Below are 25,014 nucleotides of genomic sequence, written 5' to 3' on the forward strand. Positions count from 1 at the left end.
CACACACACACACACACACACACTGTCTCACTGAAGACCCTACCCTTGTCTTTTCCCTGTAATATCTGATCACTTACCTTTGACGCCAGGGCCTCTGCACTTTCCCGGCACGACTTCTCAATCTCCAGATTGTTCTGCATGAAGCCGACCTCCTCGATGACCATATGGGAGACTGCAAGGAGAAAAAAAAAATACCGTGAGATCTCTGGAAACATTCCAATCCACCTTTCAGGAGACTCTACCATCCTTCAATATTCTGGAGAGATTGACAATTCGGGAAAGAAAACCAGGGGGATCGCCAGGAGCTCACTGGGGTGTATGGGCTGGGAAGGCTCTGTATGAGAGCAAACACAGAGTCCCTCAAGGTGTGATCCTGGTAATCAACCAAGCATACAAAAGAAAAAGGTGAAAAGAGAGCCTCACCTGCGGTAATTACTAGGGACCACGCAGCTTATAGATAAGGGAAATTTATTACACAAAAATATCAAATATCAAAATTCCCATCACCAGCACCTCAATAAAAAATGAAAAAATAGACAACATTGTCTGATCAAGATGGAGCTGCATCATAAAGATCCACACACATACATAACGTCCCCGGGGTAATAAAGCCCCTGACAGTATGGCGACGTGAAATCACTGTTAGTATACCATAGAGGAATATTCCCACAGTGTGCAGGATGGTGGAGCAGAAATTGGGGGCTCTGCGAGTGCAGCAAGGGTGGAGGGGGAGCAAGTTTTTCCTATGACCACCGTGGTTAGCATCTCCAGGCACTAACGTGCCCTATGTAGTGCACGTATGTATCCCAAGTCCAAAGTTTTAGCACAGGAGGGTGAAGCTGGGAAGTAGTGATGCAGTAATGTCATATACAATTAACACTGTAACAGTGGTTAGGATATCAGTCCAGCGTATAGCATGGGATATTGTTCTCAGTGTGACCAGTGTTCACTGCAGTGCAAAAAGAGCCAGCATAAGAGTATAGTGCATGGACCAACATGTCTGCCACCAGCCTGGAAGCAGTGTGGACTTGTGTGGATACTGGCTGTAGCTTTCCCGCCTGCACATCCATTGGATTTGGATCAGGAATGTAGCCAATTCAGCTGTACAATACCAGTTATGATGACTTCTAATGGCCCGTACACACGATCCGAATATTGTATGAAAACTGTTGTCCGAGGAAGAATCACACAATTTTCAGATCGTGTGTACACTACTTTCGAGAGCCGATCACGACAGTTCATCCAATATTATTTGATTGGACAAGCATGACAATTTTTCTCATGTGATACCAGATCATACTACTTTTGTTTAGTCAGTATAGTTGTCGTCCGAAAATACAATACAAATACATTACAACACTTCTGAGTTTCTTTCTGTCGTATGAGAATTTTCGGGACTTTATTTACCCATTCAATTTCTACTTGCGACTATTGGAGCCCTTTCACACTGTGCCTCCTAGGGCGTGAGCGGTAAAGTGCCGCTATTTTTAGCTCCGCTTTACCGTTGTTTTAGCTGCGCTATTCAGCCACTAGCGGGGCGGTTTTAACCCCCCACTAGCAGCTGAAAAGGGGTTAAATTCGCCTGCAAAATGCTGCCGCAGCAGCGTTTTGCCAGTGGTATAGCAGCGCTGCCCCAATGGGGAGGAGCGGCGAGTTAATCACTCCAAAAAAGCTGCTGGCAGGACTTTTTCTGATGTCCTGCCAGCGCACCGCTCCAGTGGGAAAGCCCTCGGGCTTTCAAACTGGAGTAAACGGTGCTGCTTTTTTCAGGCGCTATTTTTAGCGCCGTAGCGCCTCAAAAACGCCTCCCGTGTGAAAGGAGTCTTAAGCAAAAAAGGTCATATGATATTCAGATCGTGTGTACAGGCCATAAGAATTGTCACAGGTACGGTATGTATGTCATGGTTCCCACATCTACACAAAACACATTTTGATTAAATATTGAGGCTGCAGAGCTAACAGTCTGATCATAGAAATCTATTAATCCAAGAGAAAAGTATGGATTCCACCACAATACAGAACATTCACAGTGGCGTGTTGCCGGCTGCCTGCTGATGCTGAGACTTAGTTGCTTACTGCAGAGAGAAGAGAGTAGGAACACCAGTGGAAAGGCACCCTAGGCGGCTGCCTAGTTTGCCTAGTGGTAGCACCGGCCCTGCCTGGACAGGAAGTCAGGTGTGCGATAAATATAAAAAAAAAAAAAGTTCCCACCAATTCATTTTTATCTCATATCTCCTGATGTGCCCAATGCAGAGTATTTTTAAAACAGTTGACCTGTGAATGTGACCAAACTCTCCTTACATCAACTGTCTTGTAATAAAAAGGCCTTCTGCACTCAAAACATGTAAACTGCATCACATGGAAGAAATAGAATGCTGGATAGCCGCACTCCAAAAAAGTTCACCTTTTTTTAAAAATGGATATCAAAGCATCACAGGGCAATACAGACTAACTGCACAGCTCTGATGCGTTTCACACCAGATATGGTGCTTAGTTAGGTCAAGTGGTTAAAGAGGAAATGTTATTTATTTATTTTTATTTTTTTAAAGGACAGTGTAAAAATTAAAAATAAAAAGTAAAATAAATAAGAAAAAAAATGAAAAATTTAAAGCACCCCGACCCGCTGAGCTCGCACGCAGAAGAAAACGAATACTTAAGTTGCGCCCGCATATGAAAATGGTTTTCAAACCACACATGTGAGGTATCGCCGCGATCGTTAGAGTGAGAGCAATAATTCTAGCACTTGACTTCCATGAGCGGGCGCCATTTTGAAGCATGACATGTTGGGTATCAATTTACTTGGCATAACATTATCTTTCACAATATAAAAAAATGGGCTAACTTTACTGTTGTCTTATTTTTTGAGCAAAAAAAAAAGTATTTTTTCCCAAAAATTGAGAGCGCTACTCAAATACAGTGTGACAAAGTATTGCAACGACCGCCATTTTATTCTCTAGGGTGTATGAAAAGAAATATATAATGTTTGGGGGTTCCAAGTAATTTTCTAGCAAAAAAACGGATTTTAACTTGTAAACAAGTGTCAAAAAGAGGCTTGGTCCTTAAGTGGTTAAAGAGGAAGTAAACCCTTCCTCTTTGTTTCCCTGCAAAGGTAAAGCATAATGGCCTACTATGCATCGCATAGTAGCCCAATATGTGTCACTTACCTGACACAGGAGCCAGCGATGTCACTGCTGTCCCCTGTAGTACGGAGCGTCCATCTTCTTCCGGGTATCGCTGCTCCAGCCACTCACAGTGCCGGAGCAGCGATGACGTCACTCCCGCGCATGCGCCGTAGACAACGGTGCCTGTCTTTTTGTAAATATCTCCTAAACAGTGTAGGTTTAGGAGATATTTCTTGGACCTACAGATTAGCCTTAATCTAGGCTTACCTGTAGGTCAAAGTGGTTTGTAAGGGTTTACAACCACTTTAAGATACATTAAAAATGTAATTTATTCAGCATGAAGCGGAGCTTAGTTATGCAGCAAAAAGCTGTATATTCTGCAATATTTACACTTTTGGTAAACTCGTTCAATGAATCCAAGCTCTGCAAGTTGAAATAACATGCACTGCATTGATGCATTCAAACAATTTCACAGTAACCACAAGATAGATCAAAGTTCAGGAATATTCCTTTATCCCATTGTTTTGCAAATCTATGTACACTGCAAACTGTATGATTGAATCGGTTTTGATATCGCTGCTTTACTGACCGAACAGCTTATTATTCTAAATAGGAAACCTTCATTTTGTTTGCAAATATTAAAGATTCTAACTACCAGCAAGAATAAGTCTTTACATTTAAAGCACACCTGTCATTTCAGATCCATCATGGCGGCGCCTGTTAGTGGGAATCCACTGCTGCCGACATGTCCCGCACCTTGTTGTGTCACTGCCACATCACCAGCACCATCACCATTAAAGTGAATGGGACTGTCAGTTAGTCAACAGCGGGTCAGAGGGGGAGCCACTGGGGGACAGAGATGACAGTTGCTTATTAACCACCTCAATACAGTGCACTTACACCCCCTTCCTGACCAGACCAATTTTCAGCTTTCAGCGCTCACACAGTTTGAATGATGGCCTCCCGCCACAATAGGTGCGCCGCCTGGCCGTCATTTGACTGCCGGCGGACAGCAAGTAGTTAACAATTGACCTGATTTTAAATCAAATCCACCCTTACTACACATGACAGCAATTTCCCGTATTCTTGATATGTCTGGGCTATGGGGTAGAGTGGCAAGACAGAAGCCTTTTCTTACCAAAAAAAACATTGAATCCAGCTTACATTTTGCAAAAACCTACATAATGTCTGCCAAAAGCATGTGGGAAAATGTCTGATAAGACAAAGATTGAACTTTTTTGGATGTATATTTAAAAAAAAAAAAAAAAAAAAAAAAAAGTATATTTGGCACAAAAACAACACTGTGCATCACCAAAAAAAACACCATACCCACAGTGAAGCATGGTGGTAGTCGCAGCATTATGCTTTGTTGCGTTTTTCTTCAGCTGGAACTGGGGCTTTAGTCAAGGTGGAGGGAGTTATGATCAGTCCCAAATATTAGTCAACTTTAGTACAAAACCTTCAGGCTTCTGCTGAAAACCAAAGCTTAGGATGAAGAATTTCACTATGGCAGCAACCCAAAGCATACCTCCAAATCGACCACAAAATAGCTTCACCAGAAGATGAATACATAGGTCCAGCCACAGCCTGGGACCTACATCCATTTGAAAATCTGTGGGTTAACCTGAAGAGGGCTGTGCATAGGAGATCCAACAGATTTGGAGTGCTTTTGCAAGGAAAAGTGGGCAAAGATTCATAGGGAAAGATGTGCCACACCAATAGACTTCTACCCCAAAAGACTGAATATCATGAGATCAAAAGGTGATTCAACAAAGTATTAGTTTAGGGCATCTGCACTGACAACTGAGCAATCTAAACACTGCTGATCACTCAGTTCTGCCCTTCACTCGGAGCAGAGAGCGATGACTACCAGCCACCAGTTCTCTGCTCCTCCAGTGCTTATTGGAGCGATGGGCTGGGGAGAAGAGGCAGTGGCTGGCTCAGTCTCCCAGTGGCACAACTGAGAGTCTGAGCCAACTGCTGTTCCGGGCATCTGGGTGGATCCCGAATGCAAAGTCAGGATCTTTCCCCATCCTGGATCAGCTGAGTGACGTCAGCTGATAGCGGGCTTTAGCCCATTTTTGGCTAAAAATGGGTCACAGGAGTGCAGAACAAACTGCACTCCTGTTATCCTTATGAGAAATGTAGCCAAAAAAAGCTTTGGCCATACTTTAAGGCCTGTGCACAGCTAGGACAAAATAATAGGATCTGACTACCAGGTAGGATGTGGATCTAGCAATGAAGACCCACCCAAAGCTCTACAAACTCTTTGGACTCTGGGACCCATTACAGAACTTTTGCTCTCTCCTAGGGGGCCCATTAACTGGGTCATACTGCTTGGCGTCGGATCATTAACAGAGACCAGGGGCTCTCTGACAGCCTGGTCATTGTGCTGGGAGTGTGCAGTGAGAACACTCTCACCACAGGCACCTTGGCCCCCATGGATATGTGTACAGGGTGCAGGCATTACGGCACACCCTACCAGCCGCCGCACATAAGCATTTACAAGGATGGCAAGAGGTCAAGTAAACAAAATCTTTGGGAAATATAAATGACACTCCATCCACAACCCTGACAGTCAGTGCCTAACAATATACTGCAGGTAAAATAAGTATTGAACACATCACAATTTTTCTAGGTAAACATATTTCTAAAAAGGTGCCAGTAACATGAAAATTTTCACCACATATTGGTAACAACCCATGGAATCCATACAAAGAAACCAAAACAAATAAGTTCAGAAATTAAGTTATATGTAATAAAATGGAATCACACAGGGAAAAAGTATTGAACACATGAAGAAAGGGAGTTGCAAAAAAGGCATGGAAAGCCAAGACACCAGCTGAAATCTACCAGTAATTAGAAACAATCCTACCCCTTGTCAGTGAAAATTAATATCAGCTGGTTCAGTCTCAACTGATGGCCTATAAGGTGTCTCATTACCAAGGTGCCACACAAGAAATATCTCATTAAGAGTAAAAGTAAAGAGCTCTCTCAAGACCTTTGCAACCTTATTGTTGCAAAACATACCGATGCCATTGGTTACAGAAGGATTTCTAAACTTCTGAATGTTCCAGTGAGCACCGTTGGGGCCATAATCCGGAAGTGGAAAGAACATAATTTCACCATAAACTGGCCACGACCAGGTGCTCCTTGCAAGATTTCTGACAGAGGAGTGAAAAGAATTATCAGAAGAGTTGTTCAAGAGCCAAGGACCACTTGTGGAGACCTTAATACATGGCCTGTACGCACGCTCATCACACAAGACTCCATTTCTGAAGAAAAAGCATGTCAAAGCTTGTTTAAGGTTTGCTGCACAACATTTAGACAAGCCTGTGTAATACTGGGAGAATATAGTCTGTTCAGATAAGACCAAAATTGACCTCTTTGGATGCCATAACACACACCATGTTTCAACAGCATACTGGCAAAATTCAGATCATTGAAGGAAGGATGAATGGAAAAGTGTACCAAGACATTCTTGATAAAAATCTGCTGCCATCTACCAGGACGATGAAGATGAAACGAGGGTGGACATTTCAGCAAGACAATGATCCCAAACATAAAGCCAAGGAAACTTAATTGGTTTCAAAAAGGAAAGTAAAGCTGCTAGAATGGCCCAGCCAATCACCTGACTTGAATCCAATAGAAAATCTATGGAAAGAACTAAAGATCAGAGTTCATAGAAGAGGCCCTCGGAACCGTCAAGATTTGAAGACCATTTGTGTGGAAGATTGGGCCAAAATCACACCTGAGCAATGCATGCGAATAGTTTCTCTATACAGGAGACATCTTGAAGATGTCATTATCAACAAAGGATTTTGTACAAAGTATCAAATAAATTTCAGTTAGCGTGTTCAAATACCCCCCCCCCATGTTATTCCATTTTATTACACAGAACTTAATTTCCGAACTGATTTGTTTTGGTTTCTTTGTATGTATGGATCACATGGGTTGTTATCGACATGTGGTGAAAATGTAATGTCAATAAAAAAGTTTTTTTATTTCGCACGATCAGGTGTATCTTATCTTCAGTCTGATGATCTATTTTAGCTTTTTTTTTTGTGCAGATAAAGGCGTGGAACGCTGAATTCGACAACTCTCCTAGAAGAAAAATATCACATTGAGTTCATACAATAACTCCTACATCCTTCTCCCTCCCGAAAATGCGTGTCAAGGTCGGGACTGCTAAAAAAAAAAAAAAACATTTAATAATCTCAAGAAAATGTGGGGTATCCGGCGCTATCTAAAAAGTGAGTACCAGCCTTATATCCACTAACCACAATATTACCACACGACAATAGAATATTCGTTATAAATTTGTTGAAAAGAATCAAATTCTCACCATAAAAAATCCAAGAGACTATGCATAGAGGGACTAAGGGAAATCTTATAAAGGGCTATTGTGCAAAGATAAGTGCTACATATAATACATTAATGTGAGTCACATGTAATTCACACTATTCCCTATATGTGTTATATTGGTCAAAATTAATAAACTACAAAAAATAATCAAGCTAAAAAGGTGCAACCTCGTGAAAAAGCCAAACCAATATGGCTATAAAATTTTCATATGCACTAAACCCCACACATCATATATCTAAATGTGCAAAAATACAAAATAATCTTAATACATATATACATATACAATAAATATCAACCAGGATATTTATATATTATAGAAGAAAGGAAATTATATATATATATATATATATATATATATATATATATATATATATATATATATATATATATATAATTATGTGCATAAACATGTGAAAAAATAAATTTTAATCAGAAATAAAACGTTTTCCAGAACAACATTAAATAAAATAAAAAAGCAGGAAAAGAAAAAGAAAAAACCACAAAAAAAAAAAAAAGTCTGTTAATGTCCACATGTGACAAAAAAGAAAAAAAGTGAATGAAACAAATCAAACAAAATCCTTGATTGTGCAAATCCAGCAGGAATAAAGTGACTTTCGTGCTTGCAACTAATATGAAAATTTTATAGCCATATTGGTTTGGCTTTTTCACGAGGTTGCACCTTTAGCTTGATTATTTTTTGTAGTTTATTAATGTTGACCAATATAACACATATAGGGAATAGTGTGAATTACATGTGACTCACATTAATGTATTATATGTAGCACTTATCTTTGCACAATAGCCCTTTATAGGATTTCCCTTAGTCCCTCTATGCATAGTCTATTGGATTTTTTATGGTGAGAATTTGATTCTTTTCAACAAATTTATAACGAATATTCTATTGTCGTGTGGTAATATTGTGGTTAGTGGATATAAGGCTGGTACTCACTTTTTAGGCAGCGCCGGATACCCCACATTTTCTTGAGATTATTAATTATTTTGAAAGACCCCTTGCGGGGATTTCGTGGCTGGGGGGCTGCAACCTGTATACACAGATATTTGTGTGCTTTTCGCTCTTTGTATACTTTCTGCCTCCCGTATTGCATAAGTGTGGCTTTGCTTCAATCTTTGTAATTTCAGCTAAAAAAAAAAAAAAAAAAAAAAAAAAACATGGCTGCTGTTTTGTGGGCTTTCAAAGAACCGTGAGCAGCAAGAACAGAATTACCATTGGGCTAAACCATGGAATACGGCATACCACAAAAGACAATGCACAATGGGGGGAAAAAAAAGCACTTCGCTGACAAAAGTCTCAAGGTACGGCTCTCACTTTTCTGCCACTGAAGATGCAAATTTTAGAACTGTGGAAAGAATATTGCTCAATGCCAAGTTTCTGCGGTCAGCCTGAAGGGGTCGACGCTGTTTATATTCTGATAATGTTTGAATGCCATTAACAGTTTCCTCATGACCTTGCCGGACACATTTTATTTCAAGGCACGCTCATCAGACACTTGACATGGCAACATCAAAGATTAGAGGTAATCTCCCTACACAAACGATACCATGAAATAAAGACAGGCCTACAGCCAAGGGCACCATATGACAAGTGTCTTTTATCTTCGGCAACAATAAAAGTCCTGTTACAGGCCGCTCACAGCCTCTTGACATGGCTGCCGCAACAGCTTTTAAACACCTTGGAATACTTTGTGATAATTACATAGTTTGTCAGTTGTCTTCTTTATTTGTGCATTACATTTCATCTCAGAGATGTGATAAAGGAATGTATTGTGTACAGAGAAGAGAAGGGCAGACACACAGACACAATTGTTCCTTTGAAATATCACAATCAGTGCTCAATGTGTACATCTGGTCATCCACACATATGCAATTCCAGTTTACAGGGAGGAACGATGTACCAGGTATAACAGACAGCGACCACGGAACCTCTAGAGTACCAGGTGTGAAATTTTCAGGAGTGGAACCAACAGCAGCAAAAAAAACTGAATGTCAGATGTGACGTGTTCCAGAAGAGAAATCAACAGTGGCTAAGGAACAAGATACTCAATGTAATGTTTTCCAGGAAATGAACCAGCAGTAGGTAATTAGCTGAATACCAGATGTGCCGGAAGAAGCAACAAAAGCTGCCAAAGAACCGAGTTCCAGATGTGATGTCATCCAGAAGGGGAACCAACAGCAGCAAAGGAACCAAGTACTATGAGCCAGCTACATGTGATCCACCTAGATGACATCACTGCCACAAACTCTACACTCCACCTAGTGGGCAAAAAAATATTTTCCAAGTGGGGCTCACTATCATCTGATACTAGAGAGACATCAAATTTATCACCTTGATCTAAGGAAGTGGCAATTTAAAGCCACCAACCAAGTTTTATTTGGTGAAATAAAGTAATTGGATGTTTTACTAAAGCAGGAGACTGGTTCATATCTTTGAACAACCCTATTAGGCACCTCTGCCAATTAAATTACCCAAGGACTCTTTCTACTACTTCATTCACCCACCGGAGAACCCTCACAGAGCACCCAGGAGGGGAATGCCCAAGGCATAGAGAGCGACCACACTGAACCTGTGTGGGAACATTTTGTCCATTTTGACTTTTTAAATTTTATTGTGGAAGCATTGTATCCTTGTTTCTGAATTAACCAACCACACTATAGGTGGTCTCCCTCCTCCCTTTCCTTTTCGGTGTAAACTCTGAGCTTTACCAGATACCCCTGGTCAGCTCCTCAGGAATCCTTTGGTCCACAATCTACCACCACACTCCAGACCCTACCCAATGAGATGCTTACTGGGAGAGGATTTGATAGTGTCCAAGGAACTAAGTACCAAATACGTGAAGGTTTTCCAAGAGAAGAACCAACAGCCACAAACGAAAAATCCAATGCAATACTTTCCAGAAGAGAACATGATAGTGGCCAAGGAACCAAGCACCAAATATGTGAAGGTTTTCCAAGAGAGGAACTAACAACAGCCACAAACAAAAATATCCAAGGTGATGTTTTTCAGAAGAGAAAACAATGGTCAGAAAAACTAAATACCAGATATTACTTTTTCTGGGAGCAGATCCAAAAACAGCCATGAGCAGAACTAATGGCAGCTTTAGCAGTGGGATGGTCTGCAACACAAACAGCCAACCCAATAGGGAATATTAGTGTATCTACAGGTAAATAAAAAGGTGTATAACTGGGATACGTTTTGTCCAGAAAAGCGAACAAGCATAAAAACCTCAGATGTTCGAAGTCTTTGACAAATGTGTGTCAGGGAGGTGAAAGGGTCTTTACCTTTTCTTGTCCCAAAATACAACTTCATTGCAACAGTAATGCCTGGAACAAATGATGAGGGGGAAAAAAAAATAAAAACAAATCGGACAAATGATCGTTCAGAGTTTTTTGCATGCTAATATCATATCAAACACGAGAGTGGTACTAAGTGTACGAAAATTATTGTAAAATCCAGTACAACTTTCTATGGGTGTAGTTACATACCAGCGTGTAATCAGAAGTTATTTTATATACGAGAGACCCCTCTATTTGCCACGCCTACACCCGTTTACAGTGTCGCAATCTCGCATTGACCTCTGCACAAAGATTTGTTCATCGTCAACAGTTACATCTTCCAAATGGAGTACAGAAGGAATGCAGGAGTCAGCACTGGCAGTTCCTGCCAGTTGTCCTTGGAGTTTTGGCCCACAGGAATGTCCTTAGAAGACTAGATTATTTTCGTTGCAGGCGAAGATTGTTTTTGTTGCTACTTTTCCTTCCAGGATGTTCTCTCGTTTCCAATCATTCGTGGTCTTGGTCACTCGAATACTGCACTGATTACACGAAAATGGTTTGTTCTGTTCTAGTATGAGAAAAAATGTTGCACTTGTCCCTTCGGCTATTACTGCATTAATGTTCGTGATTGGCTCTTGAATGCTGTGTAACGATTAGATGCTGTGTAACGATTAGATTATCAAACAATCGCTCCAAATGCATTTTTTTTTCCATTTGATTTTCTCATTGTGTGTACCAGGCAAAAGTCACAGACATAAGTAGATTAAAATGGATACAGGACGATTGAGAACTTGATATAGAAAGAGCATCACACCCACGCAGGGGCTATGCATCATACAATAAAAGATATAGAATAACGTATATGCCTGTACTAGTCAAGTCTAAGGCTGACCATACAGGATTCATTTTTCTTTTCCTTCAACCAGCAGGTTGAAAAAATAAAAATTAGATTCCCCTATTCACACACTCGAGGTGGATGGGGGAATCCCTCCTGCGGAGCTATTGTATTCTGACAGCGGAGAGGCTGTCAGGATACACTCATCAGCATAGCTGGTGGTACAGATTAAGCAAAAAATCTAGAGATTCACTTCTATATAATAAGCCTGCCCATAGGTGGATTGAAAAAAATCGGTCGTTCCCTGCTAAACAGGTTGAATTTCGATTCATCTATGGCAGGCTTTAGTAATATAGCGATGTACGCAGTGGTGGTGCGTCCATAGGGGCGTCCGGGCACCTTCCCCTCTATCACCAATAGATTCATGCAATGCAATGCATGAATCTATGGCAGCCGCTGCCACCCCCTATTCCCTTTTCGGGAGCCGGGCGCCTGAATTACAGCAGCGTTTTTGATTTTTTTTAAGCACCCGATTAGAGCTATAGGCTCTAATAGGCGTCAAACTGTGTTAGAAAAGCAGATGAATATTCACTTTCCTAACACTAAACTGCCTCTCTGCCAATCAGGTGCTCAGGTCTGTTACCCGTCACCTGATTGGATGAAACAACAGATGCCACTATTGGACGCCTATCAGAAGGAGAGTACAGGAGATGAGGACTGCAGGAGATGCACAAAGGACCCTGCTCATCAGGGTAAGTGCCGGGCAGACGGCGAGCGGGCATAGGTAAATATTTTATTATATTTTTTCATGTCACAACGCTGAAGAAATAACACTATTCTACAGAGTAAAGTAGTGAGTACAGCTTGTATATTGTAAATTTGCTGTCCCCTCAAAATAACTCAACACAGCCATTAATGTCTAAACCGCTGGAAAAAAATAAAAATAAAAAAAAGAGTAAACCCCTAAGTGAAAATTTCCAAATTGGGTCTAGTCAGTCAGTACGAAGTCTAGTCAGTACTGCCTTAACCCTCTTGGGCATGGAGTTCACCAGAGCTTCACAGTTTGCCATTGGAGTCCTCTTCCACTCCTCCACGATGACATCACAGAGCTGGTGGATGTTAGAGACCTTGTGATCCTCCACCTTCCATTTGAGGATGCCCCACAGATGCTCAATAGGGTTTAGGTCTAGAGACATGCTTGGCCAGTCATTCACCTTTACCCTGTTTTTTTTAGCAAGGCAGTGTTCGTCTTTGAGGTGTGTTTGGGGTCGTTATGTTGGAATACTGCCCTGCGGCCAAATTGCCGATGGGGATCGTGCTCTGCTTCAGTATGTCACAGTACATGTTGGCATTCATGGTTCCCCAGTGCCGGCAGCCCTCATGCAGCCCCAGACCAGGGCACTCCCACCACCATGCTTGTAGGAAAGACAAACTTGTCTTTGTAATCCTCACCTGGTTGCCGCCACATACGCTTGACACCATCTGAACCAAATAAGTTTATCTTGGTCTCATCAGACCACAGGACATGGTTCTAGTAATCCATGTCCTTAGTCTGCTGCTCTTCTGCAAACTGTCAAACTTTCTTGTGCATCATCTTTAGAAGAGGCTTCCTTCTGGGACGACAACCATGCAGACCATTTGATATGTGCGGCGTATGGTCTGAGCACAGACAGGCTGACCCCCCCCCACCTCTTCAGCCTCTGCAGCAATGCTGGCAGCACTCATATCTATTTCCCAAAGACAACCTCTGAATATGACGCTGAGCACGTGCACTAAACTTCTTTGGTCGGCGATGTCGAGGACTGTTCCGAGTGGAACGTGCTGCAGCTCAGGTTCAGGGTCTTGGCAATCTTCTTATAGCCTAGGCCAGTAATGGCGAACCTTGGCACCCCAAACGTTTTGGAGCTACATTTCTCATGATGCTCATGCACTCTGCAGTGTAGTTGAGCATCATGGGTATGTATGGAACGTAGTTCCAAAACATCTGGGGTACCAAGGTTCTCCATAACTGACCTAGGCCATCTTCATGAAGAGCAACAATTTTCTTTTTCAGATCCTCAGAGAGTTCTTTGCCATGAGATGCCATGTTGAACTTCCAGTGACTAGTATGAGAGTGAGAAGACCAAATTTAACTCACATGCTCCCAATTCACACCTAAGACCTTGTAACACTAACGAGTCACATGACACCGGGGAGGGAAAATGGCCAATTGGGCCCAATTTGGACATTTTTACTTAAGGGTGTATTCACTTTTGTTGCCAGCGGTTTAGACATTAATGGTTGTGTGTTGAGTTATTTTGAGGGGACAGCAACTTTACACTGTTAAACAAACTGTACACTCTCTACTTTACATTATAACAAAGTGTAATTAAAGATATAATAAAATATTTACAAAAATGTGAGGGGTGTACTAACTTTTGTGACATACTGTATAATAACAAAAAGACTGCTTTATTTGGGAACATGACATTCCTGTGTCTGTACACTCACTACTTTACATTGCATCAAAGTGTCATTTCTTCAGTATAAAGATATAATAAAATATTAACAAAAATGTGAGGGGTGTACTCACTTTTGTGAGATACTGTATATTTGGACACAGGCACAATTTTCATACTTTTGGCTCTGTATGCCATCAGAATAACATTAAAATGAAACCATCCAAATTAATAAAGTACTAAATTTAGGAACTGCAACCATTTCGGGCTCAAATGTAATTGGACAAATATAATCATAAATAAAATGTTCATTTTTTAATATTTTGTTGAGAATCCTTTACTGGCAATGACTGCCTGAAGTCTGGAACCTATGGACATTACCAAAGACTGGGTTTCCTCATTTCTGATGCTTTGCCAGGCACTAACTGCAGCTGTCTTCAGTTATTCTTTCTGCCTTTAGTTTTGCCTTCAGCAAGTGAAATTCATGCTCAATTGGGTTGAGATCAGGTCATTGACTCAGCCATTGCAAAATATTCCACTTCTTTTTCTTCAAAATCTCCTGGGTTGCTTCTGCAGTATGTTTTGGATCACTGCCCATCTGTACTGTGAAGCGCCGTCCACTCACCTTTGCTGCACTTGGCTGAATCTAGGCTGACAGTATATCTCTAAATACTGCAGAATTCATTCCGATTGCTTCTGTCTTCTGTCACATCATCAATAAACACCAATGACCCAGTGCCACTGGAAGCCATGCATGCCCATTTCATCACACTACCTCCACCATGTTTTACAGATGACATTGTGTGCTTTGGATCATGAGCTGTTCTAATCCTCCTCCACACCTTTTCTTCCAGTCATTCTGGACGTCCAGGCCTTTTTATGTTGCTGAGCTTACCAGTGTGTCCTTCTTTCCTCAGAAATGTACCAAGCTGTTGATTTGGCCACTCTTGATGTTGCTGCTATCTCTCTGATGGATTTGTTTCCTTTTTGATGCCTTACAATGGCCCGTTTCACTTGCATGGACGTCTCCTTTGAATGCATGATGTAGGTTTACAGCAATAGATTCAAAATGAAAATACCACACTTAGAATCAACTCCAGACCTTTTACACGCTTAACTGATGAAGAAATAATGAAGGAGTAGCCCATACCTGGCCATGAAACTGATTTTGATTCAATTGTTGAATTACTTTTGGTCCCCTGACAAAGGGGGAATGACTATTCGTAACAGCTGTAATTGCTAAACCCTTCCCCTGATTTGGATGTACATACCCTCAAATTAAAGCCGAGAATGTGCACTTTAAGCCCATATCAATTATATACCATATTTATCGGCGTATAACACGCACCTTTTTTCCCTTAAAATCAGTGCCGATACCCCGCTGATTGCGAGGAAAGGAGCGAGCGGAGCCGAGATACACAAAGCCGAAGTACACTTGGCACTTGGTTTTACTCAGCTCCTGTGGAGTGAGCGCCGCTGACATACAGAAAGCTGAGTGTACACTCAGCTTTCTGTATGTCAGCGGCACTCGTTCCTCTCCTCATCAGTGGAGATGGGCGGGACTCCTCTCCGCTCACAGTGAGTGGAGATTGGTGCCAAATTTAAATCAGGGCAATCCTGCAAAGAGACTGGGCAAGGCTGCAAAGAGACTGGGCAAGGCTGCAAAGAGACTGGGCAAGGCTGCAAAGAGACTGGGCAAGGCTGCAAAGAGACTGGGCAAGGCTGCAAAGAGACTGGGCAAGGCTGCAAAGAGACTGGGCAAGGCTGTTCCATTCTGGACAAGGCTGCAGATGGACACTGATAAGGCTGCATTGATGGGCATTTAAATGTAAGTTTTTTTCCTTAAAATTTCCTCCTAAACTTGGGATGCGTGTTATACTCCGATAAATATGGTAACTATAGCTTGAATATGTTTTGGTGAATACCTGAAAAAAATTTAATTGTGCCGGTGTCTAAATATATATATGAACCTAACTGTATTTGATTTATGTGGGTGAATTATGGCAATTAACACTTCTCTGGATACAAAATCTGTCGACCGAGATCCCACCATCCACAGGTAAGGGGTGCAGGCTGCCAAGAAGTCTATCCGAGGCAGTACATGCAAGAAAATAAAAAAGCTGTGCTCTCCCAATCAGCCACCCTAGTAGTGAGTGTGTCCCAAAACACATCTATGGGACTACCGCCACAGGGATGAATGCAAAACCAGTGCATCCTGTGCCAATTAAAGATGGCCCTTAATGCAGCGCACAGCTAATCGCCCCATGCAGACGCAGCCTAAATCTTACAGGTTGTTTCTTAATGTCTAGGAAACATTTAACATGTGCATTTAAAACCAGTATCATGCCCATTTCCACTCTATGACGGGTCTGCATTTTCCCAAGCATCAATTCTAAAAAGGCGCCTTGGTCTTCCTTCCGGACTGATGTACATAAGAACCAGTCACAGAAGTCTGGCTTGGTCCCTGAGGAAATCAGCAAAAAAAAAATGCAAATCACGAGGCACCTAGCAACCTCTAAGGACCTGCAACACCCCAACCGCAATCCATTTAGGCTAAATTAGACCTCTGGACACAAAGGAGCACTAGTCACTTCCGCTCCATCCCTCAAACTTTCCTCCACTTCTCCATTGAAATGCATATTGCAGCTGTAAAATGACACAAATGGTAATAACCTTGACATTTTTTTTCCTCTCTCTCTCTCTCTCTAGGCAAATACTAATCTACAGTAAACGTAGGCCAAGCGAAAACCACTTAACTAATTAGCAGTTGCGCGCCAAAAAGGAAAAAAAAAAAAACTACAAATCAAAGCTGTTATTAGCCGAAGTGTCACATTGGAAGGGCCACCTAATTACGGCTTGATGAGAGCAGCGCTCGCATTATCAACATTATCGCCACGTCCTGACAGCGGCTCTGGACTTGCTAGTGCCCGCTGTGCGGAAACTCCTCCTCGGTGGCTCGGCTGCACCCGACAATCTCCTCGCCGGCCCCCTTCCTCGCCAAATGACACGTTAAGCGTAATTACGGGTAGACATTGTAAATAAACAGCGCTGGAGGTGACAGTCGCACCAAGTGCATGCGACACAGGGAAAGTGGCAGACTTAATTGAGAGTTCTATTCACCAGCCGAGATCATTTCAAGTGCGCGTCTGAAAAGGAGTTATTACGACCGTGGGGACAGCGGCATAATGGTATAAACTCGGCTGACAGAGCGACGAATTAAATTGTATCTTCTGTTGTGTGAAGGCTTGATGAGGAGTGCAGATGCCTTAGTGGTCTTATCATTAGAACAAAATGGTCATGTTGTTGTCAACCTTGCTGGCTCGAATTGAAAAGAAATTATTGTTGAAAGAAGCCCCCCCCCCCTCCCTCTAGGTATCCCCCCCCCCTTCCCGTTATATCTTCTGAAAAGAAACAATTTTCAAAAAGCCACAAAATCATCCAATAGGCCCCTAAAAAATGCAGCTGCTTGGCATACAGACGGGGCCCCATTAAGCGAGAATCACGCACAATGCGCTCATGTAGTCAGAGACAAATAGAAGCTGAGCCCCGGCCTCGACAAAGGCGTCTGCCGCTCTTTATCACTATAATTGCCTTTTTTACATTGTCGCCTCCATAATTGCGCCTAATATTTTCTTAAAATCCCGACATATTCAAGGCATTCTATCAGAACAGTCACAAGATAGCTTCTTCGTGCCTGGAAAATAAAGCGGCGTTATGACAAAGGATGAAGAGGATCTGCCATGATTCAGGTAGTTGCCGATGATATCCACAATCAATTTCTAGAGAGTTAAAAAAAAAAAAAAAAGAGGATTTGTTGAGTGACACAGGTGGAAAAGAAAACATGATTCCCATAGTTCTGGAGGATGTCTTGCACCGCGCCTTTGTAGTGCTCTTGCAACTTTCACCAATGATCGCCATTATCTCGCTAGGCAATTTAACAATAACCTGCCAGCGATTCATTTACTAATGCGATAAGAGGAATAAACATTAGCAAAATAAATAAATATCAATTTTCTAAATGCAGAAAAGATTTCTCTAACAAATGAGCTAGGTGTACACGACGCAGCGTTTAGAACGTCGAGTGTGTGGTAATATACACTGAGCAAAATTATAAAAACACAACACTTTTGTGTTTGCCCCTATTTATCATGAGATGAACACAAAGAGCTACGACTTTTTTTGTGTATACAAAAGGTCTATTTCTCTCAAATATTGTTCACAAATCTGTCTAAAGCCTCGTACACACGATTAGATTGTTGGCCAACAGGGCGTCAGACTATTGTCTGAAGGGCGTGTGCCAGGAACTCGTCTTGCATACGAACGGTACAACAATTGTCAGCCAACAAACACAAACGTAGTGACGTACTACATGTAATTTCAGCTCTTGAGCGTTACCCTTTGGACACCTTCTGCTAATGTCATGTTTGGTGAGCATTGATTGTGAACATGCGTGTTTGTACTTTGGACTTTTGTGTGACGGACTTGTGTACACGTGATAGGAAAATCTGACAGACAGTTGTCTGCCAAAAATTTACTAGCCTGCCATGCAACATTTGTTGGAGGAAAGTTGGAAAACAATTGCCTGATGGAGCGCAAAAAACAAGCGGATTTTAGGCAGTCGGTCATCGCACAATTCCCTGCCGAAAACCTGATCGTGTGTACAAGGCTTAAATCTGTGTTAGTGAGCACTTCTTTGCCGAGATAATGCATCCACCTCACAGGTGTGCCTCAGGCTGGGCACAATAAAAGGCCACTCTAAAATGTGCAGTTTTCTCACACAGCACAATAAAAAAGATATCGCAAGTTTTGAGAGAGCGTGCAATTGGCATGCTGACTGTAGGAATGTCCACCAGAGGTTGCCCTTGAATTGAATGTTAATTTCTCTACTATAATCCGTCTCCAAAGGTGTTTCAGAGAATTTGGCAGTACATCCAACCAGCCTCACAACCGCAGACCACGTGTAACCACTCCAGCCAAGGATTTCCACATCCAGCATCTTCACCTCCAAGAGCATCTGAGACCAGCCACCCGGACAGCTGCTGCAACAATCGGGTTGGCATTAAAAAATAATTTCTGCACAAACTGTCTCAGGGAAGCTCATCTGCTCATCGTCCTCATTGGGGTCTCGACCTGACTGCAGTTCGTCGTCGTAACCGACTTGAGTGTGCAAATGCTCACATTCAATGGCGTCTGACACTTTGTACAGGGCAGATAGACAGCATGTATGGCGTTGTGTGGGTGAGCGGTTTGCTGATGTCAAGTTGTGGATCGAGTGGCCCATGGTGGCGGTGGGGCAGGCGTATGCTATGCACAATGAACACAGGTGCATTTTATTGATGGCATTTTGAATGCACAGAGATAACGTGACGAGATCCTGAGGCCCATTGCTGTGGCATTCATCCACAACCATCACCTCATGTTGCAGCATAATGCATGGCCCCATGTTGCAAGGATCTGTACACAATTCCTGGAAGCTGAAAACATCCCAGTTCTTGCATGGCCAGCATACTCACCGGACACGTCACCCACTGATCATGTTTGGGATGCTCTGGGTCGGCGTAAACGTCAGCGTGTTCCAGTTACTGCTAATATCCAACAACTTTGCACAGCCATTGAAGAGGAATGGACCAACATTCCACAGGCCACAATCAACAACCTGATCAACTATAAGCGAAGAGAAGTACTGCACTGCGTGAGGCAATCAGTGGTCACACCAGATACTGACTGGTTTTCGGAACCCCCTCCCCAATATAGTAAAGTTGCACATTTTTGAGTGGCCTTTTATTGTGGCCAGACTAAGGCAGACCTATGCAATAATCACGATGTCTAATCAGCATCTTGATATGCCACATCTGTGATTTGAATGGATTATCTCGGCAAAGGAGAAGTGCTCACCAACACAGATTTAGACAGATTTGTGAATATTTGAGAGAAATAGGCCCTTTTTGTACATAGAATAAGTCGTAGCTCTTTAACCACTTGCCGACCGGGCCATAGCCGAAAGATGACTACAGCGCGGTCGGGTTTTTCTGGGAGGGCATCCATAGATAAATACTGAATATTAAGGGCCAAGAAAATGCCTATAAACTACTCTCACTGTGAAATATGACCCTTGACCACCCATCTAAGTTCAATCCTTCTATATCAGGGTACTTTATTCCATGTCTGGTGGACCTGTCCTAAGGCAACCAGGTTTTTATCCTATGATCCCTTGGGAAGCCCTGCTACACAAACCGTTTTATCCCTCAGGGGAAGCTGGCGAGTTTGTGTTTTTGGCTGCACTGCAGACCTTGGCCAGAGCATAGAGACCACCGCTCATTAATCCCACTGTTAAACATGGGCTAATGGGCACTATGGTACATGAGAATATCACCTCCATTCTGGATGACACCCATGCTAAGTTCCTAAGAGTCTGTGACGCCAGGATCACATACAATACCCAGAACACTGACCAAACCCTACTCTCCATAAGACAGTACGCCATAGCCTTTGAATGCTGCAGCTGGATTGGACCACTAGGGAATCCCCCCTTCTTTCCTTTTACTCCCAGGCAAGCTCCTTTTAATTCTCTAACCATTCTGCTCTCCTCTTACTTACCTTTTTAGTTTCTTCTCTTCTTTCTTTCTACTTGGATGCCCCCAAAGTGGTAATTGGATATCTCCCTTCTTTTTTTACCCTTTCTTACCCTCTTACAAATTGGGGTGCCTGTTACCTACAGCAACATGCAATCCTTATCGGCCAGTGCACTGCTTGGGTTTCATGTCACAAATGGATTTGTTACTATTACTATTCAGTGGCAACGGAATATCTGTGTATTCTAAACTTCTTATACTCATATAGTACAACATTTACAGGGTTAAATAGTCAGCAAGGAGTCATATCGCCTCTCCGCTGCCTGTCAACTGCCTCTGAAAAGTAATCTGAACTGAAAGGGTAGATTTCTAGTCCATATTTTTTCATCTTGAAAATTCTTTAAAGGTAGGCTTTTTATAGTTGAGATTTTTAGTTTTTTTGATCTGATTGAACATTTATTGATTTTATATACATATACTTTCTGACCTAGATGGATTATTAGATCTTCCCAAACATGCTATCCCTCTCTATGATGCTTTCAAATGGTCCTGCCTAGATTTTCCACAGTTTTAAATGATCATTGATGTTTTTAAGGTTGGTACCAGATCAGAGCATGCATTTTGTTTGTTAGCACACAGTCCTATATTAAACTGCAATGTATTCAATTCATTTTTTAGTTTTTTACATGTATTTACTTTGTATAATTGTTTGTTTTGATATACATCTTTTTTATTTAGTGATCAGTCCACAACTACTGTGTTCATTGCAAAACAATCTCCTGAGGAAGCCTTAACAGGCAAAACACGTAGAGATAACAATTTACACATATAGTGGTATCTGTTACTGATCAATTTATCCTTGTTTATGGATTTTTTAATTGAATACAATTTATATTTTTCAATAAATATGTCTCTGTTTGTATATGTATGCGCTTAAAAAGTCCCAAAAAAATGTATTTTCTGTGTTTTTCTACTTCAAGAGCTTTAAAATTGAGTTTTTCCCTTTAGACTTGCTCTAGAACTTAATTTCTCCTTTGTAATCTGAACTTTAGCTGCACATATAAACTTGGCCTAAATACATGAGGGTTCACCCCAGCATGCCACGGATTGGGTGCAGTGCCATTTATATGTGTTTTACACATGGTTTTAGGCATGCTCCCATTCACTTCTATTAGACTGTACGTTTAAATTAAAGCGCATCTTTTTACACAAAGATGGGCGGCACAGTGGTGTAGTGGGTAGCACTCTCACCTAGCAGTAAAAAGGGTCGCTGGTTCAAATCTCAACCATGACACTACCTGCCTGGAGTTTGCATGTTCTCCCTGTGCCTGTGTGGGTTTCCTTCGGGTACTCCGGTTTCCTCCCACACTCCAAAGACATGCAGGTAGGTTAATTGGCTTCTGTCTAAAAATTGGCCCTACTATATTGGATTGTGGGCTCCTTGAGGGTAGGGACGTGTGACGTGAGTGTGCAATGTAAAGGGATAGGGACAATTGTAGACACTCACTCAGGTTGAACTGGATGGACTGTCGCCAATAGTACAGGAACTATTTTTGGGAATCTTTGCGGCACCGCAAAGTCTGCGCCGATTCGAGCGGTGCCATTGCCAATAGCCGAAAAGTTTCACCAACATTCTCCCTGAGGAGGTTCTGATCATCAGATTTTAATTTCATGGATTTGAAATGGCGGTGAAAGTACTTACTTGTTCTATGTGACAAATCTGCATTTTGTTAATTTATGTTATGAGAATAAATACACCACATCAATCTCATGTGTCACTTGAAGTGTATCGCCTTTATCTGAAGGCAATATTTGAATGAATATCTAGTGTTTGCCTGGTAAACTATGTGGAAAAAGTGGTCAAACTGGTTGCCATATAGAAGAGTTTATGAATCCACTCCTGGACATTCCATACCACAATTACACAAGAATTTGCTGGCTGGAATTTCAACAGCCTAACAATGTCACAAAATCAACACTTTACCCAGCAGCTGCTAAGCAAAGTCTAGTAGAGGCAGAAGTTGTTGCTCTAATAAAATATTATTTTGTTTGATGAAATGATTAGACCCCAATGCTCGGATCACACTGAGCGGCTTTAAAAAGTCGCCTGACTTTGAAGCCATCCCGCGCAGCGCGACTTCAGCGCAGCTTGCAAACTACGTTTTTAATAGAAGTCAGTGCAAGCTGCACTGAAGTTGCCCCCAAGTAGTGCAGGAACCTTTTTCCTTGTCGGATTGACTTGAGTCGCCTCGATTAGAACGGTTCCATTGCACTAAAACGCCTGACAAGTCGCCTCAGCGTGAACCGAGCCTAATTGTAGGTTTAATAGGATAAAATTGTTCGCCTTCAATAAGTGCCTCAGAAAAAGGTAAAAACAAAACTATTTCAATCAAGTATTAAAGTGATACTAAAGTCTCTTTTTTTTTTTTTTAAATAACTCTCTCTGTTCAGTGGTTTTGCACAGAGCAGCCCAGATCCTCCTCTTCTCGGGTCCCTCTTCGGTGCACTGGGCCCCTCCCTCCTGCCGAGTGCCCCCACAGCAAGCAGCTTGCTATTGGTACTCCTGAGCCGCTGCTATGTGGGTCCATTCAGACTCAGAGCCACAGCCTGGCCCCTCCCCTTTCTCTCCTCATTGGCTCTCTGACAGCAGCGGGAGCCAATGGTGCCACGCTGCTGTCTCAGCCAATGAGGAGGCGAGTCCCAGACAGCAGAGTCTCTCATGCTTCATCACTGGATCTAGATGGACCTTAGGTAAGTATTAGGGGGGCTGCTGCACAGAAGGTTTTTATATCTTAAAGGGTTTGTAAACTCTCATGTTTTTTCTCCTTAATGCATCCAATGCATTAAGGTGAAAAAAACGTCTGTCACTGACCAGCCCCCCAAACCCCCCCGTTTTTACTTACCCGAGTCCTGTATTCCCCCGCCGGAGATGCACTCTTCCTCTCTGCCCGGGGTTCTCGGCTCTTGTTTGGATAGATTGATAGCAGCGCAGCCATTGGCTCCCGCTGCTGTCAATCAAATCCAATGACATGGGGCGCAAGGGGGCAGGGCCGAGTCCTACATCTTGGCGTCTATGGATGCCAAATGCTGGATTCGGGAGCATGTCCACAAGGTAACCCCCCGGAGAGCATTTCTCCTAGGGGGTTATCTGATAAGAGGAGGAGCTGCCAGAGCCATTGCGGGACCCCCAAAGTCGAGGATCGGGGCTACTCTGTAAGGTTTCGTTTTTTTATTTTTTTAAATAACAAACATGTCATACTGCCACTGTGCACAATCACTTTAATGCATAGAATGCATTAAGATAAAAATCCTTCTGACTGTACAATAATGGCAGTTTAACAAAAATGGCAGTTTGCATTTTGGTGCTTTTAACCACTTGAAGACAAGACCATTTCTGGCACATTTTGTTTACAAGTTGAAATCAGTATTTTTTGCTAGAAAATTACTTATAACCCCCAAACATTACACCTAGAGACCCTAGGGAATAAAATAATGACTGTTGCCATTTTTTTATGTCACACGGTATTTGCACAGTGGTATTTTTTTGGGAAAAAATAAATACAAAAAACACTATATATAACAATTTGTATGTTATGCCGAGTAAATAGATATCCAACATGTGGAATGACGACAAACTACGGTAGGGGCAATTTAATGGGGGCGATTTAAATTAGTTTTTATCTTATTTATTTTATTTTTACGCTGTCCCTTTAATTTTCCTTTTTTTGATCACTTTTATTCCTATTACAAAGAATGTAAACATCCCTTGTAATAGAAAAAAAGACCCTAAATATCTTCTTTACCTTTAAAAGCAAAAGATCAAAAAAAAAAAAAAGTGATCTTTTACTATTAAAAAACAGAAAAAAATGGTTTACTTACAACCTGGACCAGAAGTGACATCATGACATCGCTCCGGTCCGCTAAGGCCATAGAAGCAATCAAAAATGATCTAGTCTTTTACAGCCTCAGTGACCTGCTGGCCAAATCGTCGGATCGTTTCTCGGGTGAGAAGATGGGAACGGTAAGTCCAAGAGACATCGGCAAGCGGCAGGGGTGACCTCCCACCGCTTCTGAAAGCGTTCCAGCAGCTAATGAGCCGTTCTGAACACTTTCAAGGGAAAGCCAGTCGCCGGCTGAAAAAAAAACAATATCAGGGTTATGGATGATATCTTCAGCCATAATCCCAGTAAACCACAACATAACATAATATATATATATATATATATATATATATATATATATATATATATATATATATATATACACACACACACATACATACATACACACACACACACACACACACAATATTGTCAAAAGTATTGGGACTCCTGCCTTTACACACGTACACATGGGTTCAATATTGAGTTGGCCCACCCTTTGCAGCTATA

The 25,014-nt window shown here is 42.0% G+C and overlaps 1 protein-coding gene across 5 annotated transcripts in view; it reads right to left on the reverse strand.

Moving 5' to 3' along the window:
• Positions 1-25,014, reverse strand: part of SHTN1 (shootin 1) — a 169,524-nt gene that overhangs the window by 101,316 nt on the left and 43,194 nt on the right. For all 5 annotated transcript variants that reach the window (XM_077455441.1, XM_077455440.1, XM_077455437.1 and 2 more), the window contains exon 4: positions 78-172. In XM_077455441.1, coding sequence (XP_077311567.1) covers positions 78-172 — 95 coding nt within the window. The remainder of the gene's footprint in view (positions 1-77; positions 173-25,014) is intronic.

The sequence above is a fragment of the Lithobates pipiens genome, unplaced genomic scaffold, assembly GCF_037356315.1.
Source record: "Lithobates pipiens isolate NorthernLeopardFrog02 unplaced genomic scaffold, aLitPip1_a1.2 Scaffold_25, whole genome shotgun sequence".
Taxonomy (NCBI): Eukaryota; Metazoa; Chordata; class Amphibia; order Anura; family Ranidae; genus Lithobates; species Lithobates pipiens.